This window comes from Schistocerca americana, chromosome 2 (assembly GCF_021461395.2).
Source record: "Schistocerca americana isolate TAMUIC-IGC-003095 chromosome 2, iqSchAmer2.1, whole genome shotgun sequence".
NCBI classification, from domain to species: domain Eukaryota; kingdom Metazoa; phylum Arthropoda; class Insecta; order Orthoptera; family Acrididae; genus Schistocerca; species Schistocerca americana.
In genome coordinates, this window is record NC_060120.1 from 930,885,252 (window position 1) to 930,909,595 (window position 24,344).

The 24,344-nt window shown below is 42.1% G+C and overlaps 1 protein-coding gene across 2 annotated transcripts in view; it reads left to right on the forward strand.

The window, feature by feature from the left end:
* LOC124595645 (non-symbiotic hemoglobin 1-like) overlaps positions 1-7,577 on the forward strand; it is a 73,430-nt gene extending 65,853 nt beyond the window's left edge. Inside the window, exons 3-4 of one of the 2 annotated variants that reach the window (XM_047134478.1) lie at positions 4,959-5,184; positions 6,972-7,577. In XM_047134478.1, the coding sequence (XP_046990434.1) occupies positions 4,959-5,184; positions 6,972-7,115 (370 nt within the window). In that variant the 3' untranslated portion in view covers positions 7,116-7,577. Of the gene's footprint in view, positions 1-4,958; positions 5,185-6,968 lie in introns of both variants that reach the window. The other variant, XM_047134479.1, reaches the window with a different exon arrangement.
* Positions 7,578-24,344: the final 16,767 nt, after the last annotated feature.

The following is a 24,344-nucleotide window of genomic DNA, read 5'->3' on the forward strand; positions in this document are numbered from 1 at the left end:
CTGAGTACGTATTATAATCCGTAGAGAAGAAATAAAAACTTTGGGGTTTGCCGATGACATTGTAATTCTGTCAGAGACAGCAAAGGACTTGGAAGAGCAGTTGAACGGAATGGACAGTGTCTTGAAAGGAGGATATAAGATGAACATCAACAAAAGCAAAACAAGGATAATGGAATGTAGTCAAATTAAGTCGGATGATGCTGAGGGAATTAGATTAGGAAATGAGATACTTAAAGTAGTAAAGGAGTTTTGCTATTTGGGGAGTAAAATAACTGATGATCGTCGAAGTAGAGAGGACATAAAATGTAGACTGGCAATGGCAAGGAAAGCGTTTCTGAAGAAGAAAAGTTTGTTAACATCGAGTATAGATTTAAGTGTCAGGAAGTCGTTTCTGAAAGTATGTGTATGGAGTGTAGCCATGTATGGAAGTGAAACATGGACGATAAATAGTTTGGACAAGAAGAGAATAGAAGCTTTCGAAATGTGGCGCTACAGAAGAATGCTGAAGATTAGATGGGTAGATCATATAACTAATGAGGAGGTACTGAACAGGTTTGGGTAGAACAGGAGTTTGTGGCACAACTTGACTAGAAGAAGGGATCGGTTGCTAGGATATGTTCTGAGGCATCAAGGGATCACCGATTTAGTATTGAGGGCAGCGTGTAGGGTAAAAATCGTAGAGGGAGACCAAGAGATGAATACACTAAGCAGATTCAGAAGGATGTACGTTGCAGTAGGTACTGGGAGATGAAGAAGCTTGCACAGGATAGAGCAACATGGAGAGCTGCATCAAACCAATCTCAGGACTGAGACCACAACAACAGTTCTTACATTGTGTCAACATTTGTATTTTGGAGACTCAGTACGTTCCCACAACTGCGGGACCCCAATATGTCTTTGAGATGTTTATCTCTGATGTCCAGTGCTTTCTAAGAAACAGTTAACCGTCTACATTTGGGCACATCAGTGTCCTCTGCTAAAAAATGAAACTTCTCACTCCACTCCAAGCTTGTAAAACGCTTTTCCCAGGAGTTTTCACGACTGAAGTTCCTATCTTCGTTCATTCATAGCGAAGGTGGACGTCGCGGTGTGGCACAACAAAAGCGCGACTGATGGCCGATGGGCAATGGACCCTCTCTTCTACCTCCGCAAGCCTTCTGTGAGTTGGCTCCAGGGATGGTGGCTGACTCTATTGTCCCTGGCAATCTGAGTGCTTCTTCCACTGCTCAGAATGCTTTCAATGTTGTTTCACTTCTACAAACCATGCAAATTCGAATCAAGAGTAAAAGAAGAGTAGGGCTGGATTAGTCAATTACCAACAATCATTAGTACCGCTGTTTATCGCATTCCTCGACCTCAATTCAGTATTTCTATCACATGGTTCTTTCATTATGAATTTGCATACGTAATTGACCGTTTCCAGAAAAAGAGTTGCGTAAAGGTATGTGCCAGTCGATCATAGAAAATGAGGGATGACGTAGAGACGTGATATAATGGCAGGAAAGAGCTCTAGTGTTTGGAAGTGCCCATCTATACACCATGATCGAAGTTGCCCGATTTGTTGGTGTCTCAACGCAGACCGTCCAATGTGTGCCGTAAGAACAGTGGTCGAAGAAAGACCCTAAGCGAGAGGGACCAGGGATGAGTGTCACACTTGTCTTGTACAGCTGCTTTCAACCAGACAGGAATTGTTGCTGTCAGTAAATTTTCACCAGTTTCCGAGCGATCATTGCGAAGTGAACTGCACGCAGTTGACATATGGAGTAGGGAACTTGGCAAAAGGCTATTTCCTATGAAGGCGCGCGCATAAAACTGGACAGCAGCTGACTGCAGGTCATACTGTGGTCCGACAAGTCGCGATTTTCCCTCCTTTCAAATTCTTGGCAGTGAGTGCACTGAGAACCCAATGAAGATTTAACATACAGTGCGTGGAGGGTGTAGTTCTAGCGAGAGGTGGATCTGTGATGTTGCGACGGTATTTTCGGATCACGACTTAGGCCGGCTCATTCAGGTTATCCTGAACATGAACCAGTATGTATCATTTTTGGTGACCACGTGTTACTCTCTTCTTCTTCTCTGCTGGATCTGCAGCTTGCATAAGGTCATAATGTGACATCTTCTTTATACTTTTGACACAATTAGCTGCTAATTATTTATTTCTTGTTGATTACGTAAGCTTATAACAAGCTTTTTTCAGCATATGTGCCACCGCCAAGAGTTCCTGTTGACATCACATTTATATATCATTTTATTCTACATCTACGCGATTTTATGTGGTCCTATACTATGCAGGACGTAATTTTTGTATTTGCTATGTTGTTAATATAGATTAAGAATTTATCTTCAATACAAATGTCACGTTATTTTTTTATACTTGTAAAATGACAAATCCTTCCAATGCTGCTTCGTATTTACAAATAAATCACACCCTAGGTACTCAGGGATATTTCTTGCCAGAGATATTGTGCAATATGTAGATGTGCGATCTTAATGTTGTCTTTTGTGTTTTGTTTATCGTGTTTTCATATCTCTTCTTTTCTCTTATGTCAATAGAATTTGAGAAACGTATCTGCGATGGTATCTGCTATGCAATTTCCCATTGGTGCCCCACCTTTCTGTGTGTGTACTTTCTTATAAAATTCAAAATAATTTTGTGTTGGCGCGAGCAGTAGTAATTTTATGAGTTCTTAAGTGTCAACAGGGGCTGCCTTTCTATATCAGAGGACGTTGTCTTTTATAATTTCTGTTGTCTCAACTACTGGTATGTTTGTATACAAATTTATTGTATCGAAATTATTATTATCATGATTAATCTACTGTAGATATTCTCTTCTTCTAATATGAGATCAGCTGAGTTCACAGGGCTGCACCCATACGTTCCTGTATCGACGGACCCCACTGTGTGTTCGTGTTCTCTAGTTTTGACTTGGGCGTGTATGACCCCAGCTGTTTTTTGCGCCCTAAAGCAAAACAAAACAAAACAAACCCTCAGGTATCCTACCACATCTCCACTGGCCCGCTAAATTACTCGATCTCAATACCGTAAAACACAGCTTGAGACCATCTGTAACACCAAGTGAACCGTAGCAGTCAACATCCCCACAATTTGGGCGATTTACATGACATAATCACCAATGAGTGGCGTCTCCTGGATGTGGCATACCTGAATATACTTGCGAAAGCTCTTCCTCGCTGACTGAGGACATTATCAACGCCAGTGGTGGGTATACTCAGTTTTAGCGCGGTATCTCCTGGCAATGTCCCATTAATACATCTGCGCTCAGTGTCCACAGTTATAGGGACGTCCCTGTTTTCTGGGATGCTACTATCTGTTCTGGAGTTTAGGAACTACTTGGAACCAACAGGACATTGTGTCCGCCTAAAGAACAGATTTTCACTTTATTGTTGCAGTTATATATCAATTGCACTGTGTAGATGCACTTTTCGCTGTTTTCTTTGGTTTCTGCCAGAGATATGGTCAATTTTAAGATGTGTACATGATTTCGTTTCTTGTAACTTTGTTCGGTACGAAGAGTGACCAGCAGTACGTCTCCTTAAAACACGTCACGATGTACAATTTATGTAAACATTACGTTATTAAAAACGTTACACAAAACTAGCCCTGACTTTCCTGTACTACTACACAGTACAGATATGCGGGGTTCTTGCTGGAGCTGCCAGTTCATTCAATTTTGGACAATTCTGAGCAAGGCGACTCCCTTTCCCTCCCGTGTGAATCTTGTTGATTTCACGGCACAGTCTTGAGGTAAAAGAGGAGCACCTGGTCTCTCCAGGTTTCAACAGCCGATGTGGCTTCAAAGTTAACAGAGCTTGACGATTTCCGCTTTAACCACAGCACGTACAAACACTTCTTTCTGCAAAAGACGGGCAGATTTCTCTAAAGAATTGATTGCACACTTTGTTTGAGACAACAACACTTGTTAAATCAGATCTAGTTCCGAAAATCTTCTCCCACCGTTGGCAGCATCTCTTTGACATCAGATCCTAGTCCGAGAGCTGGATTTGCAGGAAAATGTCGGATTTTGACTGCTGACGTGTGGGAGGCATTGCAGTATGTACCTTTCCTTTTGCGAGTGCTGGTTAATTGACAGGAAACTGATTGATAGCTTTAGTAAAAATGTCATCATTCGTTTTTCTCTGGTTCACGAAAATGTTAGTGGTTTCGTTTGTTGATGTAAGGGACGAATCATCTGTCTCTGGCTGGAAAATGGGCGTATCAATTGTCGATTTATTGAATCTCTTATGGTGATTTGTACCAAGTTCGAAGATGATTCCTTAGGTAAGTGGCATATCAAGGGTGTTTCAAAATTACTTTTACAGACCTTTGGAAGAGGTTCCTTACATAAAACAAGAAAAAAATGTGTTGTAAGCACGGGTCGGAAATGGATACATTAAGAGCTATAACCACTTATTCATGTTCGATGTTGTAAAACAGGTCTGTTCTAGTGCATGCTCTTCGATTTCCGTATTTTGGGATGTGGTAGTGTGGACCAAAACAAGAAAAATAATCCAATAAACATGGACTCTAAAAGGCAATCTTATGATCTGTGAGCACTTCTTCAATAGAAGAGATGTGTTTCACAGTAGCGAAGGTGAACAGATGCACATAGCTCTTAAGGTAGGGCCTGTGTCTATTAGAACTCATGTTTACTACACATTTTTCCTGTTTTGGTCTAAGGAACTTGTTCCCAAAGCTTGTGAAAGTATTTCTGAAACACCCTGTATATATCTCTTAATAAATTATTTCTCTGCGTGATAATAATTTGTAAAATAATTAATATTTTGTCTGAAGGAATTCGTCTGACTACAATAATTTTCAAGATTTAGATATATTTTACGAAAGTCAGCGCAAATGTAAATACTGGAAACCTATGGGAGGATGTAGGGCAGCTGTTCTTTTGTACGGCCCCCTGACGGTATCCCTGCTTCTTTCACAGGTTTTTCGACAAGCTGCCCGCTGCGCAAAAGAGGTTCTCCAGCTTCGCGGACTTGCCGCGCGACGAGCTCGCCACGTCCAAAAGGCTGAAGGCGCACGCCAACAGCGTCATGTACTCCATAGACTCCATCGTCTGCAACCTGGACGACCCTGAAGTGCTGGAAGAGATGTTATTGAAGATCGGGAACAATCACGGCCGGCGCAAGGTTCCAGAAGACGAGTTCATGGTTGGTATCCTACTCTCAAAATGCAGCTTGTATTGCTGGATTAATAATGGCGATTATAGACAGTTCTCTGTTCGTGTTATACCACTGTAAATACCGGATGTCTCTGGGAGGGTACTTCTGGCACTACTATCATTATTACTCTCTAAGCCTCCGTATGAGCTCACGGTCATTTAGCGAGACGTATGTGGAAAGAAAAATGGTTCAAATGACTCTAAGCACTATGGGACTTATCTGAGGTCATCAGTCCGCTAGACTTAGACCTACTTAAACCTAACTAACCTAAGGACATCACACACACCCATGCCCGAGCCAGGATTCGAAACTGCGACCGTAGCAGCAGCGCAGTTCCGGGCTGAAGCGCCTAGAACCGCTCGGCCACAGCGACCAGCAAATCACGGAAAACCTAACTCAGAATGACCGGACGCGGGTTTGACCCGTCGTCCTACCGAATGCGAGTCCAGTGTGCTAACCACTGAACCAACTCGCTCGGTTTCTATTACGTACTCATTAAATGCATAAATAGTTGATTCAGTAGAGTGGACCTTTTGAAATCCAAAATGTGTTTGGCTATCCATCCTATTACTACTCATGAGTTTGACAAAATAATTGAATAGAAATACTAGCTTTTTTCTACCAAACCACGTGCGCGCACAATAAACCACACAACTGCCTACAAAAATCTAAATAAGAAAACTGCTCAAAGCTCCATACACACGCACTGGAAACGCTTTTGTGGATTCGTTGAGGTTCTCCATAGTAGAAAATGACATTTTGTGTCAGTACGTATCACCAAATTACATCAAAAACAAGTCAGAGAGCACATTCACCCCAGGTGGCGCCCGACTTGCTCGCTATATCCGTGAGTTCTGCCACCCAACTCTCTAAAATATTTCACCACTCAGGTCAGGCCCACGAACACAGTGCGGGCATTCGAATTGGCCACCCCTTTCTCCCACTAACAGTACTCCTATATAAAGTGCTCCCTCCTGTCAGGAGTACTCGAAATATTGGCATTACTGCTGGCAGAATTTTTGAGGTCAGCAGAAAGTCAAGGGAAAATCTCTCACACTTAATCGAGCCTGAAAGATTACAACGTTCGTAATAATTTGTGAGTATCCACTATAACTCATTCAACGTTGATTTAGAAAAACCAACCAATCCTCTCTGGTCTGGCAGACAGAACCACACTACAATGTGTCGCTGAAATTCCATCGGACGCTCGTCGCCTGTTGTCGCTAGCGGCTAAAGTGACATTTCCGCGGCACAGCCACATACTGGGTCACACTTAAAAGTAAATAAAATCCCTGCTCCAAATAAAATCTAAATCGGATGACTGCTTCCACAAACCTTTGTCTCAAGAGGCTCTGAAATGATAAGTTACATGATTATCTTTCATGTTACAAATAGTCACGATTTTCATACTACAGTCTAAGATGGACCAGATAAAGTATAGCATTTCCCTTCATCCTATCCTTCAAGAAGAAATTATAATCACTTCTGAGATAAAACAGTGTAATTATGAGCCCGGCTATATAATAATAGTGAGTTGCTTAGCTGTAACTTCGAGCTGAGTGTTTTTATAGCGGTAAAATGCTGACTCGACTTCCTACATGCTCCAAATATTCTACATGTCTACGTAAACATTTTAGTATGCAACAAACACACGAAATCCACAGTTTTAATTTCTAAGTGCAACACAACAGGGTAATTCCCCAGCGTCACCGTTAGAGACTCCATTGCTACGACTTTGATGGCCACTTGCACTGACACTGTTGTGTTATTCACAGGTTCTGAAGGATGTGCTGATGCAGCTGCTGAGGGATGCTTTGGACATTCACAAGAGCCCCGTAGGGGAGCAGGCCTGGAGCAAGGCCATTGACGTCATGTACAAGGGCATCTTCAAGGGCATGGCAGAGACCAGAGACAAGTGATAGCTGCGCCCTGGAAGGTGTTCGTCCTAATCTTCTGCAGCAGCTGTCTACCCACTGGTGTCACTGCCAGACCGATGGCAGCTCTACTGCAAATGGTGCACATTCTGTACAAATTGAAAGCTTTAATCTTGTGCGCTGTGTTAGATTGTAGTCAGGAAACAGTGGCTACACTCAGCTATATAATCAAGGGTGATAAAGTAGGATATTCAGAATGATTCATTTAGAGTACTGAAAACTCTGTCCTACGAATTGTCTGTGTTCACACTGAAATCAACAGGTATTATTTTTTTAAAAAGAAAACGTACAATATCAAATATAGTTCCATGATAAACAAGTAACTGGAAGGATGATAGCTTATAAGAAACAAATTGATTCAGTTCATTCATTCGTATCTGTGGGGAAGCCAGGCGAAAAGACATAGGTAAACAGATAAATATGTGGTAAATATAAGTCTACCATTATAAAAATATTTTTGTATAAAGGAGACCGTAGTGACACAAGGAAATGTATTCAAAGACGCACTGAAATTGTTTTGTTTTTATGATGTAATCACGAATGATGAAATAAAAATCTCTTGAAACAATAACATTTAGTATTTTGTTTTAACAAAATTCAGTATCTCATATCAGATGGTGTTCATGAACTGTCTGTTATAGATTACGCACCTATGTAAAGTAGTCGTTTCTTTCTGTGTCTTATACATTTATCTTTAAGTTTGCTATAATGTCTTTGGTTATTAATAACATTTTCCGAAACGTGGACTTTTTCATGTCTTATTTGAACAAAAATGGAAAACCAACCAGCTAACTTTATATATTACTGTCTTTCTTCTATCTTCTTTCTGTCTATCTAGCTGTCTATTCTGCACATATATAAATTGAAGTCCCCTGCTCACTTTTGTCTGGGTGTTTGGACTAATCTCAGAAACTACTGTAGTGATTTCGATGCGATTTTCACGAATAGGTTGACTTACTTACGAGGAAGGTTTTTTTGTATAATTTATAAAGATTTTGTACAAATCAGTTGATTTAAACTGAATTAGACTCCCATTGCAGTGAAAACGATGCCATTGTCATCTAGCAGTGAATGTCACAACGTAGGAGCATAGCTCCGTGCAGCACTATGCAACCACCACCAAACTGACAAGTCAGAGTGAGCTAACGCTCCTCTTACTTTGATGTACCAATGACGGGAGGAATGTGTTGGCGTGATGTAGTCAGAGTGATACGACTTAATGTATTCAGATATTATTTCTTTGGTCACTTCGAAATTATGCATAAGATTGGAAAACGAATCTCCACTGGCGAGAAAGGGCCACAGCCCTTTCACGTCCTCACAAACACTGGTCCATTCATGAGCTTTTTAAAGAAGTAAGCAGACATGGGCGAGATCTTTTCGACACCTTACAAATAGAGACTGGGATGGGAGTCAGAAATTTCTTGCAGATGAATACAGAAAACTTTGGAAGATTGCAACAGATGCTTGGGGGGGGGGGGGGGGGGGGGGGGGGCACGCATAAAAAAAAGAAAAAAAGAAAACGACAGTTAAAGACTGTCAATTTCTGCTTTCCTCAGAGTAATGATCCCAATTTGCACTTATAATTGACTGCACACACTTCGAACAACAGGCAGTGAGTTACTTAACTTCCAAGCATTTTATGCAATCATTTGAGAATGACTAAATAGTGAAAAAATATTCGAATCCGGAATCTATGAGTTCTACTTTTCTCTGCAAAAAGTAAAAAATTTTCCAAGGGATACGACTTTGGTAGGTTTACATTCAAAATGTTCTTTACAGCAGAGCAGCATTTGATTCAACTTTCAGCTTTCTGCTTCCCTTCATTCAAACCTAGATACGGTACGGACAAGCTTCTTTGCGTTGTAAGGTGGAAACGTATGCCATGATGAGCCCCTGACAAATAACTGCAGCATTGAGACTCAACAATGGACACTACATACTGAGGTTTACAGGAGAAGTACTATCACGTGCTACACATCTAGATTAAGTGCATTATTCTTGAAGGATTAAAACATAATACATACTGTGCTGATGTCCTGGCATGTACAATTGATTACGTTACAAGATCCGATTATGACAGCATAGACCTGTCTAAAGCGGTCATACTAGTAAACATAGTAATAAAAAGAATTGCTAGCGATCTCTTCTACCCTGAGTCTTCAAGAATAATGTGACATTCAGATCGCCTCCAAACTGAAGCAATGTCAAGCATATGCAGATTAGGTGTGCTTTCTCTTTTTTTATTTTGTTTTATTTGTGACCTTTAAACACAATCTTCTCCCACCAGCCTGCAGTACATGACATGCTGGAAATTGATACACATGTCCAGTATCACACATACCCACACACACACACACACACACACACACATACACACACACACACACACACACACACACATACATACACACACACCACCACCACCACCACCACACACATGATCCACATGGAATACATTGGTTATAAATATATTAATTAAATCGTCTCTGTCTGTATAGAGATTTTAGTACAGTTTCCACTAACATATAAGCTGATTCAAGGGGAAAATTTGTTTATATAATGTACTACCGCTATGCTGACAAGTCATCCAGCCATTGATACTTAGTGCTATCTGTTCAATATTGGGGTGGGTCGCTAATGCAGTTACGAATTGTTTTATATTTCCGTCTCACTCTCTCCCTCATCTTCACACAGGCATGCTCTCTCTCTCCTTTCTCTCTCTGTCTCTCTCTCTCTCTCCTTCACACACACACACACACACACACACACACACATATATATGGAATGTGAAAAATTGCTATGTAACAAAAAACAAACTTTCGAGCATATCAGAGACATGCTCACATGAGGATGAGGAATTCTGAAGACTCTTAGTAGCTCATGGAATCACAGATTTGAAGATTTCATCATAACATATTGCATATTCTTGTTTTCTCCTAATAAATTTTTCAGATGAAATACGAACAGAAAATTCTGAGCATATCAAAGATATGTTCACCTAATGACGAGGAAGTCTGAAACCATTTAGTAGCATGCAGAACCACAGATTTCATTGAATCATATTGTGTATTCACATTTATTCTCAATAAATTTAATAATGCAGTGCAGTTTGATATGTATCACAGATTTGTTCTCCGAAGAAATGAATGAGATGGTATCATTTAGACCCATAACTTCAGCTTCTTATTGTAAATTAAATTTTAGATATATTTAGGGTGCTCCATTTGCAAATATGACTGTAAATCTCATGTGATAACATACTCAATGTTTCACAGATCACTCAGTAGTGAGAAACCACTAATGAACACTGATAGCTATATTACTTAGGCAAGGTGATGATTGGCATTTTGAATTTAAATGTATATCTCCAACAAAATCTGGTACTTATGACTTTGTGTCCAGTACATCAAATGGAACCTTGTAACTTACCAAGGTGAAGCAGTTGCTGGTATCACTAGTACATGTTACGAAACATCATGTATTTAAATTTCATTGTCCTCATACTAGGGACAGTATCTTACCACAACTTGTAATATTGCCAACCCTCTATATGTAATAATTTGCTTATAAAGTGACTGTCAATTCTTATTGTTAGTTTATTGGTTCCATGTTCTGTATAGTACACCTTACAAAAATGTAAAACATGTCTCTTGCTCACAGCTGTAGTAATGTTTTTCCAGTATTTGTATGGGCAGTGACACCTACAAGTTTATTTCTAAAATCACTTTTATTATCTGTTTATATGTTTAATCCCTCAGGGAGGTGATGAAATGTTTTACTGAGCAAAGATAAGTAAATTTAACCCTTTAAGAATATCTACAAGAAATTATATGATGTGTACTACAACTTATTTTATATATATATATATATATATATATATATATATATATATATATATATATATGCATCAAATATTACAGACCTTAGTGCTTATTCATTGACTTTTTGACATTTGCTGTTCATGTAGAATATGGGGCAGAAATATATGTACCATCTTTATTTTAACTACATGCTAATCCATTTTATGATATTTTACCAGATCACTTTCTTTTATTTCTCATTCTTTGTCTTTGTATATCTTCTGGTAGCTTATTTAAGAGTTTGATCACTGCAAAAATAAATGTTACTTGTTTATCAAGATGAAAGGTCAGTTATACTTAAGAAGAACAAGAACATACATGATGATATTAAACTAGGTGAAAATCAGAGCTTTCTTGTTTTCCATTTTAAGAGAAGTATTGATACCTAAAATTCTGAAATAGCTGCCTTATTAGTCTGTTTCAGTATTCTGTAATGTTTCCTTATCTTGTAACTTGGTATTTTTCTTCTTTTTGTGATTCATGGTCTTTTTGGATTCAAAATATACCACAGTTTTTTGTTTAGTCCAAAAATCTGCTTTTGTAAGTGATGCATGAAGATGCAATAATGTAATTTTCTGTCCACAAAATTTTTATGCCTTGTATAGTTGACCATTAGGAATACAGCATAGTATAAGTGTTCCAGTTTACCTCCTGTTCACGTTTGTTGAGACTACAGCACATTTTCTTCCTTATTGCCAGTCCTTTATGTGTAATAATTTGCTTATAAAGTGACTGTCAGTTCTCATTGTTAGTTTATTGGTTCCATATTCTGTATAGTACACCTTACAAAAATGTAAAACATGTCTCTTGCTCGCAACTGTAGTAATGTTTTTCCAGTATTTGTATGGGCAGTGACACCTATAAGTTTATTTCTGAAATCTTGCTAAAAGTGTTCAAAGCATGAACTTTCTGCCTCATAGTCATGTTGAGGTATATTTGTGAGTGACAGTGTCTCTAGGAGATTTGCAGCCTTCATTCAAATCTAACTGAAATACTTAACTGCGTTTTCTGAGCTATAATATAACTTTAAACTGATATAGGATAGGATTTGATTCTCTTTACCGTGAAATTCTACACTTATATTTAACGACCAGAAATCTTTTAATCTGGAACATGTTCAACTCATTGCACCTTGCGTGACTTATTTAGCAGAGATTTATCTAACAATGATTCTGGCAGAAGCTGCGTCATTTCTTTCAGACTAACGTGCAGCCAAGGGTTCCACTGTAGCTAGTGTGACAGAGCAGAGCTGAGCTCCGTTATCTGGGTTGCGCAGGTAAGGATTATCATCAGGGCTGTGAAAAACGTTGTTCGGTGGGTTTCAGGAACAGCAAACATTTACACATCTCTACATACAATCATATTAGTTTCAGTAAGCGCACATGGTGGTACTGTTCTTCAGTCTATATCAAAGTTTTTGACTGTTGAAAAGTTATCAATCACGGATGCTAGTACAAACTTGCTATTATATTCAGAATATTGGATTTACAAAAATTCTTTACCATTCTACATTCAGAGCGCTGCACAGCCATGTGTTCATAATGAGTCAGCTGTACATTCTACGTCCATGTCACAGTATGCAGGCTACACAGCTTAAAGACATTACACAATTAGAAATTTAAAGCATAAACGATATACATGTGTCGCGATTTACTGTCTAAACAGCAATTGCAGTGAGAAATATTATTACTCTTGAAGAATCAGCTTTGCCAAGATCGCTAGCAGCTCTTTTTATTACTGTGGCCGGTTTCGACAGATCTACGCTGTCGTCATCGGATCTGAAAGGCTCAAAACAAAAAATCCAAGTGAAGGAGGCTCAAACATGTACTATTTCATGTACCATTGCATACACTGATTCAGCACTGGAACGCACCTTGTAATATTATTAGATGCGCATGCTTGAAGGTCACATAGTGATGCTGTTTCAAATTGTAATAAAAAAATTACTGGGAACATCAGTATGTTACGCAAAAATGGTGGCCGAGCAACTGGCTCGTCACAATAAGCCAGTCACTACTCTTGATGAACTGTGGTATCGTGTTGAAGCCGCATGGGCAGCTGTACATGTACACATCATCCAAGCTCTGTTTGACTCAATGCCCAGTCGTATCAAGGCCGTTATTACGGCCAGAGGTGGTTGTTCTGGGTACCGATTTCTCAGTATCTATGCACCCAAATCGCATGAAAATGTAATCACATGTGAGTTCTAGTATAAAATATTTGTCCAATGAATACCCGTTTATCATCTGCGTTTCTTCTTGGTGTAGCAGTTTTAATGGTCAGTAGTGTATCATAAACATTGGTGTACTGAAATTGCCGGCCGGTGTGGCCAAGCAGTTCTAGGCGCTTCAGTCTGGAACCGCGCGACCGCTACGGTCGCAAGTTCGAATCCTGCCTCGGGCATGGAAGTGAGTGATGTCCTTAGGTTAGTTAGGTTTAAGTAGTTCTAAGTTTTGGGGGACTGATGACCTCAGATGTTACGTCCCATAGTGCTTAGAGCCATTTCAACCATTTGTACTGAACCCGGAAGACATGTTGAGATTAATTGGAAGAACTCTCAGATAGTGTAGTTCGTTCATGAACGTCGCCTTACACAAAATTCTCGAGCGGATGAATCGTGAACATAGCTTACCAAGTCGATTTAATGAAAGAGGTAAAGAAAATTATTCTGCACCAACAGGATACTGAACTCATGTACTTTTTTAATAAAGTCATCACAGTTGACGACATGAATGGCCGTACCAATGGAAAAAGAGCAGTTCATTTTATCCCTTACTGAACACGCTTGAAAGCTCTAGAAGTTAATAATAAAAAAATGACACCCGTGGCACTCAACTAGAAACATTTATCAAATAAGACTTTAAAGTGCAATGACACCTGAATTATGACAATCCTACTATCTGACTGCTGTAATGAAGAAATTATACTGACGATGAGAGACCAGTTGTTATTATAAATGACTTATTGCAAACAGTTCCATGCCAAGCAATTTTAATGAGTCCCAACTACGCATTATTAATAATAAAAAAGTAACCCCAGAATACAGACTCACTTCAGTGACTTAAACTCCAACAGACCTCGGATGGCTCAACGGTACCGACCGACCGCCGTTTCATCCTCAACCGACAGGTGTCACTGGTTGCGAATTTGGTGGGGCATGAGGTCCCACACCGCTCTCCCGGGCGTCGTCAGTTCTCTTGACCGAAGCGGTCAGTCAAGTAGCTCCTCAATTTACCTCGCAAGGGCTGACTGCACCCCACTTGCCAACAGCGCTCGGCATCCCGTATGGTCCCCCATCCAAGTGCTAGCCAAGTCCAAAAGCTCTTAACTTCGATGATCTGATGGGAACCGGTATCATCATGCGCAAGGCCGTTGGCTTAGTGGTTCAACTGACAGCAAACTTTAACAAGACTGACCTTAAATTCTTTTTAATGAAACGACAGCAGCCATTTGATTTGGCACTGTTGCATCTTTGTTGCAAAGTGTAGATCGTGGCTACATCCGTCCACCATCTCGAACGAAAGTACGTTTTTCATTCGTTCTCCAACGTATGCAACCCTACTGCGTGATATCTGCAGGCTGCCATGATAATGTTGAGATTTTGATAGTAGCCGTCAACTTTATCTAGCTGTAGCGCGGAGAATTTTCTGAGACGTATAAAGCACTTGGAGCCTCAGTAACTGTCCATTTCAGCCGTCCTACAAAGAAAAAGAGTTTAATTGAATTAAAAACACGTTTCCGATCGCAGTTTCGTGTTGCTTAGGTAATAATGAGTGCACTGATAGTAGTCACGGGCCTGTGAATCAAATTTACGCAGTAAAATTGAAGCGGGAGCGTGTGGGTATCGCTGCTTACATATCGTTCGTGCAGTGGGCCGACTTTGATGTCATACCCACGCACTTTGTTCAGAATGTAGACTGTGCTCACGGTGTGGTAACGATAACTGATAAGTAGACGCCGAAAATGTACCTATTCTGCCAAATGAGTAAATGAACAATGACATAAATGAAATCAGATCGCAATGCCTATTAACTGGTGATGGCGATAATTGTCTTTGCATAACAGTTCCACATAGAATTAAAACTGAAGAAACCGGAAAAAATGTGGGAATTTAAGGATATGGCACCTGGATAAACTGAAAGAACCAGAGGTTATAGAGAATATCAGTGAGAGCGTTAGGGAACGATTGACAAGAATGGGGGAAGGAATTACAGTAGAAGAAGAATGGGTAGCTTTGAGAGATGAAATAGTGAAGGTGTCAGAGGATCAAGTAGGTAAAAGGACAGGGGCTAATAGAAATCCTTGGATAACAGAAGAGATATTGAATTTAATTGATGAAAGGAGTAAATATAGAAATGCAGTAAATGAAGCAGGCAAAAAGGATTACAAACGTCTCAAAAATGAGATCGACAAGAAGTGCAAAAAGGCAAAGCAGGGACGGTTAGAGGACAAATGTAAGGATGTAGAGGCATATATCACTAGGGGTTAGATAAATACTGCCTACAGGAAAATTAAAGAGACCTTTGGAGAAAAGAGAACCACTTGTATGAATGTCAAGAGCTCAGATGGAAACCCAGTTCTAAACAAAGAAGGGAAAGCAGAAAGGTGGACGGAGTATACAGGGTGTTACAAAAAGGTACGGCCTAACTTTCAGGAAACATTCCTCACACACAAATAAAGAAAAGATGTTATGTGGACATGTGTCCGGAAACGCTTAATTTCCATGTTAGAGCTCATTTTAGTTTCGTCAGTATGTACTGTACTTCCTCGATTCACCGCCGCGTTCGCGCTTCCCACGCTCGGGTTCCCGGGTTCGATCCCCGGCGGGGTCAGGGATTTTCTCTGCCTCGTGATGGCTGGGTGTTGTGTGTTGTCCTTAGGTTAGTTAGGTTTAAGTAGTTCTAAGTTCTAGGGGACTGATGACCATAGATGTTAAGTCCCATAGTGCTCAGAGCCATTTGAACCATTTTTGATTCACCGCCAGTTGGCCCAATTGAAGGAAGGTAATGTTGACTTCGGTGCTTGTGTTGACATGCGGCTCATTGCTCTACAGTACATCAGTACGTAGTATCAACAGGTTAGTGTTCATCACGAACGTGGTTTTGCAGTCAGTGCAATGTTTACAAATGCGGAGTTGGCAGATGCCCATTTGATGTATGGATTAGCACGAGGCGATAGCCGTGGCGCGGTACGTTTGTATCGAGACAGATTTCCAGAACGAAGGTGTCCCTATAGAAAGACGTTTGAAGCAATTGATCGGCGTCTTAGGGAGCACGGAATATTCCAGCCTATGACTAGCGACTGGGGAAGACCTAGAACGACGAGGACACCTGCAATGGACGAGGCAATTCTTCGTGCAGTTGACGATAACCCTAATGTCAGCGTCAGAGAAGTTGCTGCTGTACAAGGTAACGTTGACCACGTCACTGTATGGAGAGTGCTACGGGAGAAACAGTTGTTTCCGTACCATGTACAGCGTGTGCAGGCACTATCAGCAGCTGATTGGCCTCCACGGGTACATTTCTGCGAATGGTTCGTCCAACAATGTGTCAATCCTCATTTCAGTGCAAATGTTCTCTTCACCGATGAGGCTTCATTCCAACGTGATCAAATTGTAAATTTTCACAATCAACATGTGCTGGCTGACGAGAATCCGCACGCAACTGTGCAATCACGTCATCAACACAGATTTTCTGTGAACGTTTGGGCAGGCATTGTTGGTGATGTCTTGATTGGGCCCCATGTTCTTCCACCTACGCTCAATGGAGCACGTTAGCATGATTTCATACGGGATACTCTACCTGTACTGCTAGAACATGTGCCTTTACAAGTACGACACAACATGTGGTTCATGCTCGATGGAGCTCCTGCACGTTTCAGTCGAAGTGTTCGTACGCTTCTCAACAACAGATTCGGTGACCGATGGATTGGTAGAGGCGGACCAATTCCATGGCCTCCACGCTCTCCTGACCTCAGCCCTCTTGACTTTCATTTATTGGAGCATTTGAAAGCTCTTCTCTACGCAACCCCGGTACCAAATGTAGAGATTCTTCGTGTTCGTATTGTGGACGGCTGTGATACAATACGCCATTCTCTAGGGCTGCATCAGCGCATCACGGATTCCATGCGACGGGGGTTGGATGCATGTACCTTCGCTAACGGAGGACATTTTGGACATATCATGTAAAAAAAAGTGTTTGAAGTCACGCTGGTACGTTCTGTTGCTGTGTGTTTCCATTCCATGATTAATGTGATTTGAAGAGAAGTAATAAAGTGAGCTCTAACATGGAAAGTAAGCGATTCCGGACACATGTCCACATAAGATATTTTCTTCGTGTGTGAAGAATGTTTCCTGAAAGTTTGGCCGTACCTGTTTGCAACACTCTTTATAGAGGGTCTATGCAAGGGCGATGTACTTGAGGACAATATTATGGAAATGGAAGAGGATGTAGATCAAGATGAAATAGGAGATATGATACTGCGTGAAGAGTTTGACAGAGCACTGAAAGACCTAAGTCGAAATAAGGAATAGGCAACATTCAATTAGATCCACTGATAGCTTTAGGTGACCATCCCCAGAAAAACTCTACCCAGGTGAAATACCTTCAGACTTCAAGAAGAATATAATACTTCCAATCCCAAAGAAAGCAGGTGTTGACAGATGCGAAAATTACAGAACTATCAGTTTATTAAGTCACGGCTGCAAAATAATAACACGATTTCTTCACAGACGAATGGAAAAACTGGTCCAAGCCGACCTCTGGGTAGATCAGTTTGGATTCTGTAGAAATGTTGGGACACATGAGGCAATACTGACCCTATAACTTATCTAAGAAGATAGACTAAGGAAAGGCAAAACTACGTTTATAGCGTTTGTAGACTTAGAGAAAACTTTTGACAATGTTGACTGGAATACTTTCTTTCAAATTCTGAGGTTGGCAGGGGTAAAATACAGGGAGCGAAAGGCTATTTACAATTTGTACAGAAACCAGGTGGCAGTTATATGAGTGGAGGGGCATGAATGGAAAGCAGTGGTTGGGAAGGGAGTGAGACAGGGTTGTAGCTTATCCCCGATGTTATTCAGTCTGTATATAGAGCAAGCAGTAAAGGAAACAAAAGAAAAATTCGGAGTAGCAATTGAAATCCTTGGAGACAAAATAAAAACTTTGAGGTTTTTCCGATGACATTGTAATTCTGTTCAAAAATGGTTCAAATGGCTCTCAGCACTATGGGACTTAACATCTGAGGTCATCAGTCCCCTAGAACTTAGAATTACTTAAACCTATCTAACCTAAGCACATCACACACATCCATGCCCGAGGTAGGATTCGAACCTGCGACCTTAGCGAACACGCGGTTCCAGACTGAAGCGCCTAAAACTGCTCGGTCACACCGGTCGGCTGTAATTCTGTCAGAGACAGCAAAGGACTTGATAGAGCAGCTGAACAGAATGGACAGTGTCTTGAAAGGAGGATATAAGATGAACATCAACAAAAGCAAAACGACGATAATGGAATGTAGCCGACTTAAATCGGGTGATACTGAGGGAATTCGATTAGGAAATGAGACACTTAAAGTAATAAATGAGTTTTGCTATTTGGGGAGCAAAATAGCTGATGATGGTCGAAGTAGAGAGGATATAAAATGTAGACTGTCAATGGCAAGGAAATTGTTTCTGCAGAAGAGAAATTTGTTAACATTGAATTGTCAGGAAGTCGTATCTGAAAGTATTTTTATGGAGAGTTGCCATGTATGGAAGTGGAACGTGGGCAATAAATAGTTTAGACAAGAAGAGAATAGAAGCTTTCGAAATGTGGTGCTACAGAAGAATGCTGGTGATTAGATGGGTAGATCACATAACTCATGAGGAGGTATTGAACAGAAATGGGGAGAAGAGAAGTTTGTGGCACAACTTGACTAGAAGAAGGGATCGGTTGGTAGGACATGTTCTGGGGCATCAAGGGATCACCAGTTTAGCATTGGAGGGCGGCATAGAGGGTAAAAATCGGAGACGGGAGACCAAGAAATGAATACAATAAGCAGATTCAGAAGGATATAGGTTGCAGTAGGCACTGGGAGATGAAGAAGCTTGCACAGGATAAAGTAGCGTGGAGAGCTGCATCAAACCAGTCTCTGGACTTAAGACCACAAGAACAACAACAACAACAGTTCCACTCGGCCACCGATCGCGGATGAGGCACTCTCCTCGGTGACGAGCGTGTCGTTCTATCGCCCGAGCGTGGGAGAACAGTGGACGCGTGTCCAGAACGAAACTAACCATTTCCTGGCGATCGCAGAGCGCAGTGTGTTTTGCGGACACGACTAAGTGAAAGTGGAAATGAACAGGAAGCGCCAAACAAACTTCCGTACGCGTCTGTGGAGAGCTCGTGTTAACCTCCATCCATGTGGTCCACGGATTGAAGTTACAGACTCTTGAAATACGCCTCTGGCCTTTGCGGTTGCTCAGTTCGCACTACCGTTGCTATTTTGCGCCGGCCGCGGTTGTCTAGCGGTTCTAGGCGCTCAGTCCGGAACCGCGGGACTGCTACGGTCGCAGGTTCGAATCCTGCCTCGGGCATGGATGTGTGTGATGTCCTTAGGTTAGTTAGATTTAAGTAGTTCTAAGTTCTAGGGGACTGATGACCACAGATGTTAAGTCCCATAGTGCTCAGAGCCATTTGAACCATTTTTTTTTTGCTATTTTGCTGTCCCGCGCTCGTGCGCGCCACACGTTGTCACAGTTTTGCCTATCGGTATGTACACACGCCAGATGATATCTGACGCAGGTAACTTGGACCGGCCACGAGCGGCTCAGATCCGCTCACGCATTTTTGCGGCACAGCTGCCACAGAATCAATTTTCCCCCGCAAACTCAAACCGCTGACGGGTCGCCTGAGTAGAGGACTATCGAATTGTGGGGGTAGAGCAGTTTTCATACTCAGCAATCAAATAGTTCAGATAATCCACAAGATGGCGGATATCTGTAGCGGTCTGGATCCATTAATTTGAAACTGTAGCCACGCCAACGAGTCAGGATACAAGTGCCGGCCACGTTCGAAGACCTGGAGCCTACACAGGGTCAGCAAACCCAGGAGCACGAGCTGACCCTCCAGCCGAAAGGAGCAGGAACCACTTGTATTGCCACCCCCAGTCAAGTTGACGTCTCACTGCCGTGCTGCACACGAGGTTGCGGAACTGTGGGGAGGCGCTCTTCCCTCTCCATTTCGTTGCAGTTCTTGGTCGGGTTGCCTTTGTTGTTAGCAATGGTGCGGAAGTTGCCGCCGTTTTATTGCACGTGTGTTGGCTTCCATCACTTTGGAAGTAATCATGTATACATTCAATCAACTTCAGTCAAGATGTTTCGCTGTAGAACACTCTTGGAAACTGTGCCATAATTAAGATGCAAATATGCTATTTACACTGCAAGCGAACGGCATTAAGGTGCTAAGCATTACCGTGTTGTTCCTGTCTATGTATTCGTATTATGTAACTCATCATGGCTAACTAGTTGCTTTCGTGATTATCAACTGCTGAAATTCATTTCATTATTTATGATTACGACTCTCATCCGAGGCAACGGCCTTGCCGCAGTGGTTACAACGCTTCCCGGCAGATCACCGAAGTTAAGCGCTGTCGGGAGTGGCCGGCACTTGGATGGGTGACCATCCGGGCCGCCATGCGCTGTTGCCATTTCTCGGGGTGCACTCAGCCTCGTGATGCCAATTGAGGAGCTACTCGACCGAATAGTAGCGGCTCCGGTCAAAGAAAACCATCATAACGACCGGGAGAGTGGTGTGCTGACAACACGCCCCTCCTATACGCATCCTCAGCTGAGGATGACACGGCGGTCGGATGGTCCCGATGGGCCACTTGTGGCCTGAAGACGCAGTGCTACTCTCATCGGAGGAGTTATCTTCCTTTCTCTTTTAATTTCCATTGTTTTTCATTTGTGTTTAAATGTCTTACAGCAAGACGGCAGCTTTCCATATAGGCCGTAACTGAAGGTTCGCTAAATTCCATTCTTTGTTATAAGACTACCTCGCGTTTACGTGTCTTTGTCATGAGTAATATCTTTGATAATTTACTGTCTGTTACTGGTCTGTAGTTTTCTCCCCTTCCCCTTCAATAATTCAGTCATTTATCCAAGCAATAGAATCTCCTGCTGTTGATATTGAAGGCTGAAGACTCCACGCCGCAGCGAACAGAAGATTAGCTGGTGAGATTGTTTTCACCTTCTGATAGGGAACTAGCGACAGGCAGTATACCTCATTTTCATCCCATAAACCTAGAGCCCCAAGCCAAATCAAACTCCAGGATATACATAATGACGTACTGAACATGTCGACTATAACACCATGTTCTTAGTATTATTACGAAACAAAACTAAATAGTAAGCATAGATTACGGAGAATTTACTGCATCACGGAAAGAAATATTTCAAATCACAACTATGATTCTCAATAAGAGACTAATAAAATAAACATTTATCGCAATGAAAACGAAACGAGGAATGTAAAGCACATCGTACAGCTGTAATGGATACCAGGACACACAGAACGAAAAAAAACGTATGTGTCGTAAAAAAACTGCAGCCAGTATCGTAAAATATACATCGTCTTTTTACCTCAAGAGGAAGTCAACGAAGAAAGCTACAAAAAGAAATTAAATTCAAAACACGCAGCAAGCGTAAATTCAAATCAGCAATTACCGTTTCGTCTCGTCAAAGCAGGCGTCTAGTATTGCAGATTTCTTCTGACCCTGACACCTGTTACTTGGACATGTGGATGCTGCATCGCTTCGGTACAGAGAGACACGCTCAACTTCTCTGACAACTTCGCACTGAGTCCGCTCGTTACTACGCAACTGCTATGCGCGGCGATTGTTATTTAACAATACCAACCAGCGCATTCAAGTAACATCTACAGTTGCCTAGCAATGGCCGTTGTGTAGGCATCACCACTGAAGTTTAAGGCACTAATCATCTTGCATTGCAGAAATGTCGGAATGTTCATCGTTCGCCAGCACACTACGCTAGCCGTTCACTACAGTGTGTAGTTTTGCCTCAACAATTAGCTCTAAGTTGTTGCTCATAGCCAGGATTTAATGGCACTAAGTTGGTGTCAAGAGGATCGGTGATACAGTGACGAAATACTAGTGGTTGCTGTGACATCACTTCTTGGTGAGTATTTTGAATTTAATTTTCTTATAGCAACATTTTCGTTGTTTTAGAGAGATACTAATTTTTAAATCTGTGCAGTATATGATAAATAAAATACCTCCAGTTCTATTTGGGTGGGAATCCTAATACCTGGCCAGTTTACTTATCTTTCTTATTTGCGATGAGTAGATTCCTAACACGTTTCTATTAGGTCGCTTTCTTGTCCGTTTGTGCTCCCTGCCGCCGTTGGATAAGCAGCTGCAGCAGCAAGTCGTATACTCCTACCTCACTCATTTGTTACATAGTTTAATTCTTAATTTCTTTGCGTGTTTTTGGTACTTGCATTGTTTAATTCATAAATTTCGGGCGTATTATAGTATTTGAGAGTTGTAGCATCGCGTTTTAGTACCTGAATAGTGTAAAATGGCGTAGTCTCCTTCCGCCGCCGAGCAGTGTGTCATCAGTGCGCAAGTAGCAGCATTACTGCATTTACTAGGCAATCTTGTATTTTAATAACCGTTTAAATTTTGTGTCGATTTGTTTGCGCTCTCTGTAGATTAGTTCAGACGTTCTTTGCACAACAGTTTTAGCATGGATAGGGACTGCAACTGTTGTGTTCGGATGCAGGCTGAGTTGGCATCCCTTCGCGCCCAGCTGTCGTCTTCGGTCACACAGCTTGAGGCTGTTGCCAATGGGCATCACTGTGGGGGTCCGGATGGGGGTTTGTCGGGGACGGCCAACTCGCCCCACGCATCCCCCGATCGGACTACAACTGTGGATGCCCGGGATACTGCCCGCATTGAGGCTGATCCCTCACCTGTGGTAGAGTGGGAGATCGTATCAAGGTGTGGCAGGGGGCGAAAGACATTCCGTAGGGCTGAACGGAAGGCCTCTCTAGTTTGTCTGACGAACCGGTTTCAGGCTCTGTCTCAGGCTGTTACTGATCTTCGGCCTGACATGGCTGCTTGTCCTGTTCCAGAGGTTGCCCCTCAGTCTGCAAGATCCGGGCGGTTGCAGAGGGTGGGCTTACTGGTAGTTGGGAGCTCCAACGTCAGGCGCGTAATGGGGCCCCTTAGGGATATGGCAGCAAGAGAGGGGAAGAAAACCAATGTGCACCCCGTGTGCATACCGGGGGGAGTCATTCCAGATGTGGAAAGGGTCCTTCCGGATGCCATGAAGGGTACACGGTGCACCCATCTGCAGGTGATCGCTCATGTCGGCACCAATGATGTGTGTCGCTATGGATCCGAGGAAATCCTCTCTGGCTTCCGGCGGCTATCTGATTTGGTGAAGACTGCCAGTCTCGCTAGCGGGATGAAAGCAGAGCTCACCATCTGCAGCATCGCCGACAGGAATGACTGCGGACCTTTGGTACAGAGCCGAGTGGAGGGTCTGAATCAGAGGCTGAGACGGTTCTGCGACCGTGTGGGCTGCAGATTCCTCGACTTGCGCCATAGGGTGGTGGGGTTTCGGGTTCCGCTGGATAGGTCAGGAGTCCACTACACGCAACAAGCGGCTTCAAGGGTAGCAGGGGTTGTGTGGCGTGGGCTGGGCGGTTTTTTAGGTTAGATGGCCTTGTGCAAGTACAGAAAGGGCAACAGCCTCAACGGGTGCGGGGCAAAGTCAGTACATGCGGGGACCAAGCAGCAATCGGTATTGTAATTGTAAACTGTCGAAGCTGCGTTGGTAAAGTACCGGAACTTCAAGCGCTGATAGAAAGCACCGAAGCTGAAATCGTTATAGGTACAGAAAGCTGGCTGAAGCCAGAGATAAATTCTGCCGAAATTTTTACAAAGGTACAGACGGTGTTTAGAAAGGATAGATTGCATGCAACTGGTGGTGGAGTGTTCGTCGCTGTTAATAGTAGTTTATCCTGTAGTGAAGTAGAAGTGGATAGTTCCTGTGAATTATTATGGGTGGAGGTTACACTCAACAACCGAGCTAGGTTAATAATTGGCTCCTTTTACCGACCTCCCGACTCAGCAGCATTAGTGGCAGAACAACTGAGAGAAAATTTGGAATACATTTCACATAAATTTTCTCAGCATGTTATAGTCTTAGGTGGAGATTTCAATTTACCAGATATAGACTGGGACACTCAGATGTTTAGGACGGGTGGTAGGGACAGAGCATCGAGTGACATTATACTGAGTGCACTATCCGAAAATTACCTCCAGCAATTAAAGAGAGAAC